The sequence below is a fragment of the Ambystoma mexicanum genome, chromosome 9 (assembly GCF_040938575.1).
Source record: "Ambystoma mexicanum isolate Mex_15411 chromosome 9, UKY_AmexF1_1, whole genome shotgun sequence".
In the NCBI taxonomy this organism is placed as follows: Eukaryota; Metazoa; Chordata; class Amphibia; order Caudata; family Ambystomatidae; genus Ambystoma; species Ambystoma mexicanum.
In genome coordinates this window covers 942,433,135-942,450,120 of record NC_090931.1, presented here as the reverse complement: position 1 = coordinate 942,450,120, position 16,986 = coordinate 942,433,135, and the positions used below count along the sequence as shown (strand labels likewise).

Genomic DNA, 16,986 nt, shown 5'->3' with positions numbered 1-16,986 from the left:
AACGTACATAGTTTAACAGGATATATTGCGTATTGTACATATTTGAAAGGAAAGGGACATTTTTCGTGACGCTTACCTTGTAGACGATCGTTCAAATCGATGTACCTTCATCATACAGAGTGCATTCCACAAATGAAATGTGACCTTTAAACGACTGCCGTTTATTTTAATGCAAATTGGATTTACAAACAATACAATTAAACAACAGCAATCCTAGAACAATGATGTACGATTTTCTTAATGTTGGCTCCGGGATTAACCGGATCGGCAATCCTTTGGTTTGGCCTGGTGTCTCAGTACGACCTCTTGTCCAGTAGAAGGCGCTGTTTGACAACCCACCCATTCTTGGCCACGGCCCAAGCGTTGCACTGCGGTTAACCAGGGAAGCCACATCCCCGCATGACTTCAAGCCACAACCGATCTGTGTGGCAGTGGGGAGGGGAGAAATGTCAAGTGCAGTTAACATTCATAGCTGGGGAGCTCTCGTGTTCCAGGGTTTAAGCCAGATCCGCTGTGGAGGTGCTGTGAGCTGGTGTGTTACAGGAAGGTGTGAACGCGTCTCCTGCCTGATTCTGCTTGTCCGCGTCCGGCAACAGCCAGAAAGGCTGTCAGCAATTGCGCTTTCCTTCACGTGTTCGGTCTGGTGTGTCGGCATGCATGCATTTAAATGTATTGCTTGGGTGCAACAACCAGAACAGGCATACCACTTACCAGCCCACTTTAGAAGTGGATTGCATCCGTTGGTGCAACAAAAAAAACCACAATAAATACTGGAGTCAATACTTCTTGAATTATGCGGAAGGCCTCCTCTGCAGCCCTCTCAGAATGTCATGTCCGGCGGAATCAGTCGACGTCTGAGGGTTCAGTGTGTCTGCCATTTTGGAAGCATCATGTTCAGTGCTACATTTGAAATACGTCAGTATTGTGTTACCTGATAAGCGCTGAGCCCACTTGCGTGGGTAACAGTGTGCTTTCCTGGGCACCTGTGTTACCGTGAAAGCATCTCACACGTGGAGCAGCATGGCTTGTTGGGAAGTGATGGCAGTGTGTGATGGTGTGGAGACATGCCATTAGCGCCATATCATCAGACGCTACCGTTTGTTTTTACATTGCAGCACTTGAGCATTACGCCATGTCAGTATAGTACATTATACCACACATATTTACAGTTTATGGAGACGTAGATACAACAATTTGATCAAAAAGCACACGTTGTTGGTTAAGTGCGGAGCACGGATTCTTTAGAAGTCGGGTCTACTGGTGCCGACGTCCATTTTGCCTCTCAGCAAAACTGTAGATTCACAAGGGTTGTGCGACTGGCACACCAAGGAAGTCGTGACAACACACACACACACATACGCTAGTGTTGGTGCCGCAGCATGGTTAAGGTGTTGTGTAAAACGTGGCTTGACAAGCTGGCTCCAATTAGGGTCCCGATGGAGAAACAGCAGCACCGGCCCTCGCGAGAAGCTTCTCGCTGTGTGGTTTCTAGTGAGAGAATGTATCTTCAGGCGTGTAACGTGGAGAATTCACGAGTAGAGCGTGCAAGCAGCTGTGAGAGCGAAGGAGACGTGCTCGAAGCCTAGCTCCACGTGTGCAGGGAATAAAGCTGTGCAACCAGGACAGACAAGGGCGGCGCTCAGTGGTCCCACCATTAAGGGCACGCCTCTTTAGCAACATCATGCGGTGGCTAGGCCCAAGGTGGCCGCAGTTCGGCCCACTGTAGGATGAGTGAAGAGAAAGAGGGATGTGGTGTGGCATTGTGTGTATGGCATGCATGCTGTAAGCGGTGCACGATTCTTCGTTGTGGTTTATTTGTGGTATGGGTGGGGTTGTTCGTGTGTGCCTATCTGTCGTGTGGGTGTAAGAGAGAGATAACTTGTGTGTGTATGTGTGTGTGTGAGACAGAGACGTGAACTTGCATTCTGCACGTGTATGTATGTGTGCGCGTGCGTTTCCCCCTGGATTTGGGCAAGGGCTAACTGTGAAATTGTGATAAAGACAAGTATTACCATACTTTGTTCCTTCGTACCCCTCCGAGATTGAACGTGCATGTGCGCAGTGACGCCTTGGGCGCCTGTTTGACACTGCAGTGCTTACTGGGTAATACTGATGTGTCGGTGTATTACGTCCTTAGGTATACACTTGTGCCTATGTTTCTTTTCTGCATATGCGTGCGCGTGTGCCACGTTGAACGGCAGCTGAAAGGGTACTAGTACATGGACTTCAGTGCTCTGTGGGGACACGGCACTACGCGATGACAGTATCTTAAGTCGCGCGGCCTTTCCCCTGACACTACTCCCCCGTGACTGCTTTTACCAAATAAATGTAAAAAGGGGTTGCATGTATATAGAGAAAAGGACAATGGTGAACATGAGATACATCATTATTGGTCAGAATACCTTAGATTCGTACTCATTTTAACAATTAAGTCAGAGTTATGAATGTATGTTGGTCTATCTATATACGGTGCGTATGTGATATATCTCCATGTTTGAGCGTGTGTTAGAGAGTGTGCGAGAAGAGCGAGAGCGCCAGGAGAGGCAGGCAGAGATAGATGCAGAGAGGGCGAGCTAGATAGAAAGACAGGCTGATGGGGAGATACAAAGAGAGAGAGGTAGATATATGGGTAGAAAGAGAGGGGCCAGATGGTGAGATGGACAATAGAAAGAAGTGGAGAGACATCGAAAGGCAGGCAGATCGATGGATATGTCGATATATCCATAGGTAGATCATTAATAAGTCCGATAGATAGAGGATAGATGGAAATGTAGATAGATACATGCAGATAGATAGATAGATAGATAGATAGATAGATAGATAGATAGATAGATTCAGACATGCAGATAGATAGATAGATAGATAGATAGATAGATAGATAGATAGATAGAGACATGCAGATAGATAGATAGATAGATAGATTAGATAGATAGATAGATAGATAGATAGATAGATAGATAGATAGATAGATAGATAGATAGATAGATACAGACATGCGGATAGATAGATAGATAGATAGATAGATAGATTAGATAGATAGATAGATAGATAGATAGATAGATAGATAGATAGATACAGACATGCGGATAGATAGATAGATAGATTAGATAGATAGATAGATAGATAGATAGATAGATAGATAGATAGATACAGACATGCGGATAGATAGACAGAAAGAAGTGGAGAGCCATCGAAAGGCAGATCGATGGATATGTCCTTATATCCATAGGTAGATCATTAGTAAGTCAGATAGATAGATAGATAGATAGATAGATAGATAGATAGATAGATAGATAGATAGATAGATACTCACATTTACGTCCAAGCGTCATGGCTTTTGTGGGGGGACCTGTGTGGGAGAAAAAAACCTGACACATTAAAGTAATGAAACAGTACAGCTCTCTGGTGGTTGTTTAATTAAGATGCACGTGCATGTGGAAAGTGTGCACCCGCTTTTGCTGTCCCATGTATGCTAACATAGCCGGTCTGTGTTATCGATCGCACAGCCACTCCCCACCTTCCGGTGCAATCCCCTGAAACGTTTGAACCCCTCATCTGCTTACGGCACCCCGGACACCTCACACGGCGGATGTTTTCCTTGTTTGCTCGTGTGTTTTCTGACCCCCAGCAGCGCCGATGATCAAAGTTCGCCCCGGGAAACTTGTAATGATGTTGTTTCTTGGCGTGTCTCGAGCCTTCGTGTTTTATTTAACCAATTTGGTTAATTGCAACATATGTAACACACAGGAGCAATAATAGAGGACACCGCATGCCCGAGTCCTAAGAAAATATCACCTCCCCCGCCCCCACCCGCTCCCAGCAAACATACTTTCTGAACGCAGAATTGTGTCGAAGAATATGGTGCAAATTGTGTTGAGTTTACGGCACAGGTTTCGTTAGGAGGGGGGTGTAATAAATATTCACTGCAAACTTGGCGCCCAAATCCTTCATAACGCGGCCTTTCCCAGCATTTGCTTTCACAGCCCCCTTACACCGCTCTACCAATCGCGTCGCCCCGGCGAACGCTTGCACGAACCTCGCCCTCTCTTCACACCCGCGTGTTTTGTGATTTTTTTGTTTTCTCTTTTTACCATTCAAACGCCAGAGAAGCATTTCGGTGGCCCTTTATTTGGTGGATAAAAGTTTGGGAGATGGAAGGTTATTTATGGTTCCACGGAGATAGGCCCTGAGTGGCTATACGGGAGCACGTGATTCCAATAAACTTTGTTTTATGGCTTCGGTTGACAAGCTAAAATATAATTCCCACCATAAATTAGTTTAAGGGCCTACAAGTGCAGATGCGTTAGTTCCTGGAAGCAGTGATAGGGGGAGAGGTAGCAGGGAGCGCGGCGCGAGGACCTCTCACCAAGAGGGGGTTTCCTACAAGGACTTACATCCGCGGGGGAGAAAAGCTCGCGGTAAGTGCCCGAGACCGCGGAAGAATTGCCCAGCGCCCTGCAGAACCAACGTGGTAATGCTAGAGTGTGCTGAAGGGAATGTGTATTTATTTGGCGGGGTAGAGGGGGTCCTCTGACCCAATGCCGGGGGTCCGTCGCTTGCTGTAAATTGTGGGGGAGTATTGAACTGTGCTTTTGGCTGCGTGGCTGCGCAGGCAGTGAATTCACTGATTGCTAAGTGCCGCTGTTGGGATAGCAGTTCACAGTGTTCAGAGCAGATTTTGTTCAGAAACTTAAGTTTGTAAGAGGGATTACTTTTCAATCATGTTTGTGTATATTAAGGTAACTTTTAAAGCTGTTTATGAAAAGAATCTTTCGACAGCAGCACCTGTAGCTCCGTGTGGGGGGCTTATGGTGTTGTTCGTTCAGTTGTTAGTTAGGTCGGAGGCTGGTGCACGTGTTTGTTTTATTCACAGGGATGTCAAGTTATGTAAAAAGCAGTCTTTCATGGGCGCACTCAGAGCAGCGCGCACGACACCCAGTTATCTTATCTGGAAGAGGTGTTAGTACACTTTGGGCCTGATTTACAGTGGCGCAATCCGACTGCAAAAAAGGCCTTGTGAATCCGGCCCATGGAGCGGGTTACATTCACTAGACTGTGCTGCTCAGTGCCACCCTGTGCATTATAAGCCTGCCCCAGAGGCAGCATAAACAGTGAGAGCCAAAAGAAAGTTCGGGGGGGAGTCACCGGCCCTATCACCTACATTTTGTCCTGGGTGGGCTCAGCCACGTAATGTCACCAGGTCCACGGGTCTGCAGTTAAAGCAATGTTTAGGAAGATGGATGTTTATACCCGGTTGTTTATACACGATATACTGACGCACATTTTTTTGTATTATTTCAACAGGTCGCTTGCGATGGAGGGGCCCCCACTGTAAGTACTGCTGCTGCGCCTGTGCGTGTCTTTTCAGAGAACTCGTAGGAGATGCGCCGGTGCTTGCAATCCAACACAATCATTTTGATAAAGTTTAGGCATTTCACTTGCATCAATTTTGCCTGAAAGTAAATTGTGTTCCCCGGTAAAGTGCAAGAGGGAGGCGTGCAGGGGGCGGGGCGAAGAGCGCTAATTTGGACAATTCCCGCTGTCCTGTAAACGAAATACATGCGTTTTAAATAGCGCCTCCCCGCGCGCACATGCCACCAAGCAGAGTTGCAAAGCAGTTAAACAACCTTAAACAACCTTAAGAAGTTAACACGCCACAATAAAAGAAGCGAATTATGAAACATCGTGGAAGTTTGCAAAACTGCGCAAGAGACTTGGCGCAATCTTTTGCGCACTCGTACTAATCAGGAATTCGAAGATGATAACTCCCCTTTGCATGTTTCTTGGAGGGCCTCCCGTGCCTGATGCTTTTACACAAGCCCGAAATGACCCTAAATTCTTAATAAACCATGGGAGGGAACGAGTCCTTCTGCACGCGCCCCTCACGCAGGTCAGCCGAGGATAGCCCGAAATGACCCGCTTCGGGAATTTGGGGTCTGATCCAAGGACCACTCCGAGGTGTTTATTGGCGGCTGACGTCAGGTGCATGTCTGACAGGAATGGGAGTCTGTGCTATGTGGCATGGTAGATATTGAGGTGTAATGAAGCCCATATTTCACATGAAGGAAAAGGCAATGTAAGTGGGACGAAATATCAGACATTTGCCCTGATCTTTTGTGTGCCCGCAGGCACCCGAACCCACATCTTTGCATGATTAGTTTATCCAAGAAATGTATTGTGGGTCCGGCCGTTCCTTGGCCCCATCCGGCCCTTCTGCCTGTCGCTCTTCCCAGTGGCTTCTCTGTTCTTAAAGGCAGGATTAAACTTTATTCTGGGATAAAATAGTGTGTTGCTGCGACCCACATTGAATGACTTTATTTTTCGAAGCTACGATAGGGAAGGCGAGCACAGAGAGGGCCGGGAGATCAAAAGCCGTGGTGTGGGCAGTTGAGCGGGAGGTGAATATTTAACGCTTTTGTTCATCAATAACTCTTTGGCTTTGACCTGTCTGAGCGAGCCGAGCGGTGGGGTGAAATGCAGGTCAGCGAGTCTAATAAAACAGAAAATGCGCGGGGCTGGGAGAGGGGTCTCCGGCGGGCGGGGGAGGGAGGGATGCTTCGGAACCGACATCCTCAAAAAAGGTCTGCTTCTGGAATAACATGAGCATTAAATGTGGCGAGAGTATAAACGTGTGTGCAATTGATTTTCGTGTTTGTGTGTCTGTGTAGATGTACTCAAATAAAAAGCAAGGTGCCAGACGAGACATTAAAAACTGCGAATACAAAAATAAGGTCACAGCGGCGTGTTCAGAGCAGGCAATACAATTAAACAAAAACGATATTAACAATACAATTAAACTGATATTAAACATTAAATATATATATATATATTGCACTACATACTTAAACAATGATACATTTATTGAGTAGCCTATTCGCTTATCTCTGTGGACTGGCAAACAAGTTGAACTTACTTGAATGGCCGCCAGTTTGCACCTGAAAAGTGACCCCTTTGCTCAGTGGCTGGGGCTTTAGGAGAGCTCGGGCTGGACGGCCGGAGACGGGCTCTTAAGTAGCAGGGTCAGGCAGAATTCATGAACTTTTGTACTCCTGTGTGCGGCTGTCGACAAAGTAAAAATAATGAAACTTTCTGATATGTTTGTAAATGACTGCGATGACCTTTTCGCCCTGGCCTTCACCATAAACGCTACCACACGAAAAGCCACGAGACATTCGCCGAGGGACAATTTGCCTTCTAGGGTGCGCGAATTTGGGAGGACTGGAAATGCCACTTTCCGACAAGAAAGGTACCTTTTATTAGCAAGATGGCGCATAATTATTTAACAGTATGCAGCAGCTCTGTAAACAGCCATCTTTCCTTTATGCTAGAACCCCAGGAGGAAAACTGTTACTGGACACTAGACAATTGACTCTCCAGAGTGGGCTTCCAAAGCAAATGCCGTGGCGTCCGATTATTCAATATATAACAGAGGGTGTCCGAACAGGACACATCGTGTGCATTTCTCTTATAAACGTACATGGCGCTTAATGTCTAATTATGTCCAGTAGGCTTACCAAAATGTGTAGACAATAAGTGCCGTGGATGTTTATAAGAGGAATGCCCACGAGTGGTCTTGTTAGGACACCCTCGGTTATATAATTATCTTTACCCTAGGTTCAAACACAAAGGGTTTAACACAACCGATTATTTAATGCAAATGGTTGTGCCCGGAGTATAATATAGACATGTGTTGACTTTAGTATTGTAGCCATGCATATTCCAGTTATGAGATTTATGTTTAGGATGGTTGGGGGGGGGTTAGGTGTATGCATGTAAATGCATTCTATTGGATACGCCTGGGAGAGCTGATTAACATGCACTTTGGGAAGATATGTGCTATGTTTCAGGACTTGGCATGCATGCATCCCCTCTGGTGTTCTGTATATGGAAGTGGCTTTCACGCCGAAGAGAGGTTCCCTTGGAAGGAGAACTCGGAGTCGCCGCCTGCGCCCAATGCCGTGGTCCAAGATGTGGGCTGTTGTTCGGTTGTCTATATGTACCCTGTAGAACCGAATTTGTGTGGTGTTCATATATTCACAGATTCGATTCTAGGGGAATATATGGTCGATGCAAAAACGTCGATTATCCCAATGAGGCTCAGGTTAAAGGTACATGTGTCTGGGAGGTTATTGCTGTACACTTGATATACTTGTTACATATTTAAAATGCATCTATTTCTATAAGTGTGTTTGTGTTCTCTCACACACATATTTCAGGATGGTGTAATGCAACATAATACACACACACACCATAAACATACGCATTGTTCTGGTTAATGTTGTTTGGTATCTCACTGGTCACATCCACCCCCTTTACTTGCCACATTAAATGCACTGTATACAGCACCAGTTTATATTGTGTTGTCACTTATGGATCAGACGCGATTTGTATTGTCAGATGTTTTTTTTTTTTTAAGTATTTTTTAAGGGGTGGTCCTGCGACCCCTTTCACAAGTGAGCACATGTTCCAATCGCAGGATTTCTCGATTATTCGTTGAACTCGCTGTCCCCATAGCAAATCCGAGGTTTTGTCTTAACGAACAATGCCGCCGCCTGAGCCAAATGCGGCCATTTGGGAATGTTGTTTTAAAAGTTGGGTCCCCATTGCCCTTCAGCTGCTTGACGAGGACATAATTAAAGTAAAAGAAGCGTTTGTTGGCGCTGCCTGCGCAGGGCTCCATGTGAACGTGTGCGAGGTGCCAAGAAGTTACATATTAGCCGATTATTTTCGAGATGACTAGATGCGGGTAACTCTGGATGACCCCTTGGCAGACAAAGGGTGGACAGCTCCATTGTAGCCCATATTATGCTGCCCTGTTGTACGCTCTACCCCCTACACTCTCCCCACACATTCATTTTCACATTTAAAGTCTGCTGCCCGCGCTCGGCCATAACACCCTGCCAATTCCCACAAACTATCGTTTTTTTAGCAAATCACTAAACTAGCCTTAAAGGGTCTTCTGTGGCATCAAAGGTTAAAGGAGGCGTTCGGACATCGGGTTTTTATACCTGTAGGTCATCGGCACAGACTTCTCTGATCTATATTCTCCAAACAAGCCTTAACCTTCCTTTACTTAAAAAAATAATATATATTCCATGTGTTCTGGGCTTACATTTGAATTGCGGTATTTTATTTAGTTTAATTTGTGAACATTATCTGGTGCCCACAAATCCGGTGATGAACTCCCTGCGTCCTGATTGGCTGGCCTGGTCACATGGGTGCCTAACTTTATTCAGTTGACAGCGAGTAGGAGGGCTCTATGGAGGGAGAAAAAAGACAACACGAGAAAAATTAGTATTTTCTACCTTCAGAAATTAATGGCCATGAGTTCGTATATGGTGAACTCTAAGTATGTGGATCCGAAATTTCCTCCCTGCGAGGAGTATCTGCAGAGCAGCTACCTTGCCGAGCAGAGCCCGGAGTATTTCGGCCCCTCGCAGGGCGCGGATTTTCAGCACCCCGGGCTCTACCCCCGCTCAGGTTACAGCAGCGAGCGGCAGCCGCCGCAGCCCTTCGGCTGTGCCAATGCCGCCCAGGGCTCTGCAGTGCAGCCGAGGGGTCACGGGCAGGAGCAGCCCGCCCCCCAGAGCCTCTTCCCCGGCACGGCCGAGCCGTGTCCGCCCGGGCCTCCCCCCATGGCCAGCCCTCGGCCCTGCGGCCAGCCGGTGCACAGCCTGAAGAGCCAGAACGGGACGGCCACCAAGCAGCCGGCCATCGTCTACCCCTGGATGAAGAAAGTGCACGTCAACACGGGTAAGCGCCAGCTCCGAAAGCGGGTCTCTTCTAGGAGGGCTTCAAGGGGCCGCTTGTTGCGACGAATAATTTATGAGCATTTAAACCCAGGCAGCAATTACACCGATCATAAATTTTTATTGCCGGGGAAGCAGGCCAGTGGCCATGTGGCTGGTAGTGTGCACAGGGATATCTGCGTGCTAGGGGAATTCTTGCCTTTGTAAACCACTGGGTTGAATTTAACAATCGAGCACCCTTCTTTCGGCTGGTAACAATTCCTTGTTATATATGGGTGCAAAGTGTTTTGGAACACATACTTGCCGGGGACGTTGTGTGGGTTTTATGGGTATTGTTAGTCCAGCTTCTAAGCGGGTGGCACTGTGGATTCCATGCGGCTTATTTTGGTTTTTTCCGAGCTTATTCTTGTTTTTTTAATGGGGTTTATGTATGATTTCCTGTGGTGTTACCGAGGGCAGATTTGGGGGGGAAGCAAGAGTGTTATTATTGAGGCGTCTGCCGGGGTTGTTACTGGGGATTTCGTGGGGATCTTTGTGGAGGGTGTGTTGGGATTCTGGGGTGTCTAGGAAGGCAGTTTGGGGGGCTACTACTTGGGGTGGGGGGGGGTTCTTATCATCAGCTTTGTTTGGGTACTTTGTGTGGTGCTGTCACATTGTGCATGGTTTTGCTTGCCCCACCGTCCCCTTTTACAACGTGTCCTGCCTCTCCCCCCTCCACAGTGAACCCGAACTACACGGGCGGGGAGCCGAAGCGCTCGAGGACGGCGTACACCCGGCAGCAGGTCCTGGAGCTGGAGAAGGAGTTCCACTTCAACAGATACCTGACCCGCAGGCGCCGGATCGAGATCGCCCACACCCTGTGTCTGTCCGAGCGCCAGATCAAGATCTGGTTCCAGAACCGGCGGATGAAGTGGAAAAAGGACCACAAGCTGCCCAACACCAAAGGGAGGTCGTCCTCGAGCAGCGGGTCCAGCCAGCACCTACAGACTGTCTGCAAGGACCACCAGACGGACCTCACTGCCCTATAGAACTGGCTCGCCCCCGGGAAGGCGCCCGTCGAGCCCGAACTGTACTGCACACCGTAAACCCCTCGCCAGCGGAAGGGGGCACCGCCGTGCGAGCAGGCACGGAGCCGTGCCCGGCCGTTTCACGATAGCACAAGCACCCACCGCCTGCATTCCGCGGGCATGAGGACGCGCCAGCCTCCGAACGCCAAACTCTCTCTATCTCCGCACCCTCACGCCGGGCCAGGCAATCCAGCAATCCTGGCACGCCAGGTGCCGCTACCTCCTTTCATTGCCTGCCCGAATTATCCGCCCGTGGTGGCACCAGGCACACACCTGGATTTCCTCGGATGGCGAAGGCGTGGGGGTCATTCTGTTGCGATTCTTGACCTTGGTTAGTTTATCCTTCCGGGTACTGCACCTCTTCTGTGCATTTTCACACAACCCCACATGTACATGTGTTCGAATACTGGGCACGCATCTGTTTTTTGAGATTTGTGTTATACTCCAAAGCGTCGTGTCGGAGAATCGTCTGATTCCTTGTTAAAAAAAATCTCTTTATCTTCCTTTTTTCTCTCGTTTTTTACCACCAATATTGTATTGTATTGAGTTATACCAAAACATGTTAAAAAAAGGCCACTAGGCAGCGTTAGCCCTTATTCTTCTTATTATTGCTATCATAACTGACAGGATGTATGTTCGTGTTTATTTATTTTTTTCATCGCAAAAGGTACGAAGCAGAAAAGACGCCCGAACCAAAAATGATCAATATAGACCTTTAGAAAGACAGATTGCAATGCTCAGTTATTCCCAGCCTATATAAATGTGCACGTTAAAAAACTCTACTCATTTGGGGAAATGCATATCCTGGAAACACCTTCTCCCGGTGGAAACTACCCCGTCCCCACGTTCAGAGACATTTTCATCGTGTTGCATAACTTAACCTTCGAGTGGACACTTCGAACCTTTTTTAGCCGTTTTTTACGATTATATTATTAATACAAAATGAAAGAAAACGAGCTCCTTGCTAAAGAGGTGCCTTTTTGTATTACAGGCATTCTGTTTTCCTCGTGTGCAAGCGGAAACATATTGGCCTCATTTGCAAAGCGTCTGTCAATGGGATGTTGCCATTGAAAACCACGTTTGTTAATCAGGCTCTCCTCCTCTGATTCAGCTGGAATTGAAGCAAACATGCCATACGGTTGCACATGTCTGTATACCGGCGGCCAGTTGCACTTTTATTGTTGTAGCAACAGTGGGTGCTCATCCACCCTTGGGGCATCTGGATTGTGGTAAGCGAAAATGTGGGACGCTCTAGCTGGTTTCAGCTCGTGTTCTTTGCATGTTTTTTTATTGTAACAATTTCACCACAACGTGAAACCATAGAACTATATTTCATTTGCAGTGTTGCCCCCCTCTTTGCCCGAGCGCTTGTTACTTGCACCGGATAAATCTGGGCTTTATGGCAGTCTACAGGACTGGCCGGATTATCGGGGTACACACACACCACGCATGCAAAGGCGCCAAGGTTTGACACGGGGATACCTGACTGAAAACACTCAGAGAGAACAGAGGGTGGTAAGGAGGGGGTGGGGGGTCTTGTCAAGTAGCCTGGCTGTGGTGGTTCACACGCATTCTACCCCAGGCTCGTTGGCAGTCACACAGACTCCTCACCGGGCTGACGGTGCCTTTGTTGCCCCCCACCCACCGGGCACGGCTGGCATTCTCATAGCTGCCCCGGCCCAATGCTTGAATCTATGCGCGTCGGAATATTAGAGCGAGATATTCGCGCATTGTCCTGGCCACAAAAAGCGCCCAGTGCACACACTAGAGCGCCGTCTTCTCCCCTGACGCCTTCACGTCGCGAGGCTGAAAAGGTATTTCTCTGAAGTTCGGCGAACCCTGCGAGCCGGTTCACGCAGAGGACACGTTTTCTGTTCCATTAGCCGTATTTCAGCCGGGAGTGCTGACCTCTAAACCCTTGACCCGCTGGACCCCGACTCCCTGCTTTAAGACATAGGCACTATTCACGTTGGGAATGAGCGAGGCATTCTCCCTTTAAAAGTGCTCCGGTGATTACATGTCACCGGTTTTATAATGTTTAACCCTGGCCGCAAGGAAAAGGCGCCCTCAGAAACGCAAGCACATGCAGGAGCTAGTTACACACAAAGAGAAGGAGTCTTCACAAACACAACCACACACATGCATGCAGGCTCTGCTTAACAAAACAACACACAAACGCAAGGAGCAGAAGACCCTTCAGAAACACAACACATGCAGGCTGTGATAAGGGAACAAGCTCACGCACGCACGCAATCAAGGAGCAGAAGACTCCCGCACAAGCACAGCCACATGCAGCCTCTGGTTAGGAAGAAAACCTGGAAACAACACACACGCACTCAAAGGTGCAGAAGGCGTCTTCAGAAACACAACCAACCACGTGCGGGCTCTGGTTAGGGAACAACACACACCACACGCAAGGAACCGACGGGGTCTTCAGAAACACAACCATCCACGTGCAGGCTCTGGTTAGGGAACAACACACAGGCAAGGAACCGACGGGGTCTTCAGAAACACAACCGAGCGCAGGCTCTGGTTAGGAAACAACACACACCACACGCAAGGAACCGACGGGGTCTTCAGAAACACAACCACGTGCAGGCTCTGGTTAGGGAACAACACACACGCAAGGAACTGACGGGGTCTTCAGAAACACAACCGAGCGCAGGCTCTGGTTAGGAAACAACACACACCACACGCAAGGAACCGACAGGGTCTTCAGAAACACAACCACGTGCAGGCCCAGAAGGAGTCTTCAGAAACACAACCGAGTGCAGGCTCTGGTTAGGGAACAACACACACCACACGCAAGCAACCGACGGGGTCTTCAGAAACACAACCAACCACGTGCGGGCTCTGGTTAGGGAACAACACACACCACACGCAAGGAACCGACGGGGTCTTCAGAAACACAACCATCCACGTGCAGGCTCTGGTTAGGGAACAACACACAGGCAAGGAACCGACGGGGTCTTCAGAAACACAACCATCCACGTGCAGGCTCTGGTTAGGGAACAACACACAGGCAAGGAACCGACGGGGTCTTCAGAAACACAACCATCCACGTGCAGGCTCTGGTTAGGGAACAACACACACGCACACTGATTGGAGGGAATCCTCACCAAAGCGGGGGTTTCTTCTTTGCACTCCAAGTCGTTATGTATAAAATGAAGGATGTGACAAAAGTTCCATTTATATTACAGAAAAGTAAGTTTTAAATCGTTAAAAAAAACAAAAGTGAACGGAGAAGAAGGCTAACAAAATATACAAAAAAAACTTCGGAGGCGAGAAAGAAACACGATAAACAAAACGCAGGGAAGGGGGCAGGCAAAGAATAGAGAGGAATACATACAAGATGGAGGGGGTGTAAAAACAAAGAAAGAACGCAGAACAGAAATGACGTGTAAAATATACATACAATGAAGGAGGGCGATGAACAAAACAGCTGGAAAAAATGGATCATACAAAGAGTAGTAATAAAGAAAAAAGAGAGAAGGCAGGAATGCCAGAACAAAGAGACATGACACCAAATCTAGAGTAAATCCTCAGAACGCAACGCCCCGGGTGTGAGGAATCCGCGTTCTTTCTATTTGTATGCAATGGCTTTCCGTATCAAGACTCGATTTGTGATATTAACGTTTGTTTACACGTTTGAAGGGTGTGGGGCGGGATGGGGGTTCCAGATGAGCACACTTGGCGTGCTTACACAAGTACGCACCGAGGTCCACACAAAGGTGCTGTAAATCACAGCGGATAACCAGATGTTTACCTGCTCTGGAAACATGCAGGAAAGTCTGATTGGGCGGGCATTGTTTCCTACAGTGCGACACAGAAGCCCTTGTATTTGTGTACACGGAGGTGAACGGGCGCCCGTGTAGAGGGCGCAGGGTGTGTGCTGCAGTCCCCCCGAACCCCATGATAACTGTGCATACGCCTCGCCAATGTATTTTCTCCAGCTGGTTCGCATCTTATTTATATTGAATGATTTGCCTGTAGATTTCTTGCAATTCTTTCTTATGCCATTGAAATAATAAAAGTCTGTATATTAATACACAACGGCGTTGGGTCTTTTCAGCCTGGCGCGAGGGGTGTGGACGTGCGCATGCGCTTACATTTACAAAGACATCTGCAGTGGTCCACATGTATGTATGTATTTGAACTGCCAATATTGCATATGTGCCTTGATGCAGTGCTAGACGCCGGAGTAAGAGTGACGCAGGTAGAGTAACGAGGGGACGGTCTTGCTATCAGGGTATGATGGACATGTACTCCTATTTGTATTTGTTTATTATTTATATCGCGCATGTTACTCGTTAAATATGCATTCTTTCTGAACGTGAACACCTCCACAACGTGCACGTCTGGTAATTTAAAGTGTCATAGGCTGGCGAGCAGGGCGCTACACCTCAAAATGGAGGGTCTCTAGTCCGCCATTACGTGTGCATGCTTCATGGCTACTGTGCTTTCCGAAACCGACGGCATGCTGGCCGCTTCCTTTGTTATCGGCGGCTACCCGCCGCTCCCATAACCAAAATATCCACCTTTGGGGTGGGGGGAGGGTTCCGGGGAATGGCGACCCCAGCACAGCTCACGGTGAGGGGTCTTTACGTGTGTACGTGTAGACTGAAATGTGTGTGCACGGAAGGTACACCTGGTGGATGCACGTCGCAATGCTGCAGCCCCCTCAGATCATTGGGTCTCAGAGCCGCCAGGGATCGAATTCAAACACCATGTCCCCTCCCCTGAATCACTCAACGGACATTTTCTATGGACGTCAAAGAACACCATGTGTGCTTTCTGTGCCTATTGCGTCCCTACATAGGCCTTTTACGCGCTACACACGCCTGTATTTCCCAGCTGTGCGCTTTACTTTGCGCATTTATACCAATTTATATATATGTGTGTGTGTGCGCGTGCGTGCGTGCGGGTGTGTGTGTGCCTTATAATCAGCGTATGTGCTTTCTATGCCTATTGTGTCCTGTATAGGCCTTTTACGCGCTACATCCGCCTGTATATTCCAGCTGAGCGGTTTACTCTGTACATGCATGTCATTATATATGTGTGTGTGTGTGTGCATGCCTTTCAATCACCATATATGCCCTTTTCACCTCACCCACCTTCCTCATATGTGTTGGGCCTGATTCACGAAGCGTTTTCAATGGGATGCCAGCCTGTCAATCAGACCCAATGTGGGATGTCTACACTTAATGTGCGTCTTGCACTAGTAATGTGCACCCTTGCTCACAACAGGTGCATTTTATAGACTCGTTTTTGCCATGCAGACTTGTTTGAAAGTCCCTTGTTGTTCTTTTTGCTCACCAGATGTGCCTTTCACACTTCTTAAGTACTAGGTACTCCACACGTGTACCTTCATTCTCTATACGTGCCCTCTCGTCCACAGCTACACACTGAAGGTGAATGCCAGGGCTTTTTACTTTCGTTGGGGCTTTTCCTCGTATATTGTGCTTCTTACTTACTTCAGCCCCTGAATAGCAATATACTACCTATTTACTCCCTAAGGGCATATTTCTTTCTACATATGTGACCTTTACTGCCTTTATTTACATTAGCCCCTGAATAGCAATACAAAGAAAGCATTTAGTCCCATAAGGGTATCTTTTGTGTTGATGTGTGCCTTTTACTGCCTCTTACTTACACAAGCCCCTGAATAGCAATATACAGCATTTACTTCATGAGGGTATCTTTTTTTCTACACTTGTGCCTTTTTACTTCCTCTTACCTGCATAAACTTCTGGATAGCAATAAACAGCACGTACCCCCTATGGGTATCTTTTTTTCTAAATATATGTGCTTGTTTACTGCCTCTTACTTATACAAGCCCCAGAATAGCAATATGCAGCATTTTACTCCCAAGGATAACTTTGTTTTCTACATAGGTGCCCTTTACTGCCTCATAAACAAGCCCATGACTAGCAATATACAGCATTAACTCCCTTGGGGTATCTTTGTTTCTACATGTGTGCCTTTTACTGCCTCTTAATTACGCAAGCCCCTGCATAGCAACACACAGCATTTAGTCCCTAAGGGTATCTTTTTTCTACATATGTGACATTTGTACTGCCTCTTACCTGCATAAACCCCTGGATAGCAGTAAACAGCATTTACTCCATATGGGTATGTTTGTTTCTACATAGGTGCCTTTTTACTGCCTA

The 16,986-nt window shown here is 47.6% G+C and overlaps 2 protein-coding genes across 5 annotated transcripts in view; both read left to right on the top strand.

Moving 5' to 3' along the window:
• Window positions 1-16,986, top strand: part of HOXD3 (homeobox D3) — a 74,426-nt gene that overhangs the window by 16,116 nt on the left and 41,324 nt on the right. For 3 of the 4 annotated variants that reach the window (XM_069616128.1, XM_069616125.1, XM_069616126.1), the window contains exon 2: window positions 5,305-5,331. The gene's annotated coding sequence lies outside the window, so the exon portion shown is untranslated. Of the gene's footprint in view, window positions 1-3,931; window positions 4,419-5,304; window positions 5,332-16,986 lie in introns of those variants that run through there. The other variant, XM_069616124.1, reaches the window with a different exon arrangement.
• Window positions 6,575-15,325, top strand: HOXD4 (homeobox D4). Its single transcript, XM_069616123.1, has 2 exons — window positions 6,575-9,753; window positions 10,470-15,325. Exons 1-2 carry the CDS (start codon window positions 9,318-9,320, stop codon window positions 10,775-10,777), a joined length of 744 nt encoding a protein of 247 aa, XP_069472224.1. The 5' UTR covers window positions 6,575-9,317; the 3' UTR covers window positions 10,778-15,325.

What these genes read in the sequence shown, in the direction of transcription:
- HOXD4 (XM_069616123.1), top strand. Translation starts at nt 9,318, where the DNA reads ATGGCCATGAGTTCGTATATGGTGAACTCTAAGTATGTGGATCCGAAA. An exon ending in GAAAGTGCACGTCAACACGG is followed by an intron (nt 9,754 to 10,469) that starts GTAAGCGCCAGC and finishes CCCCCTCCACAG; the next exon opens with TGAACCCGAACTACACGGGC.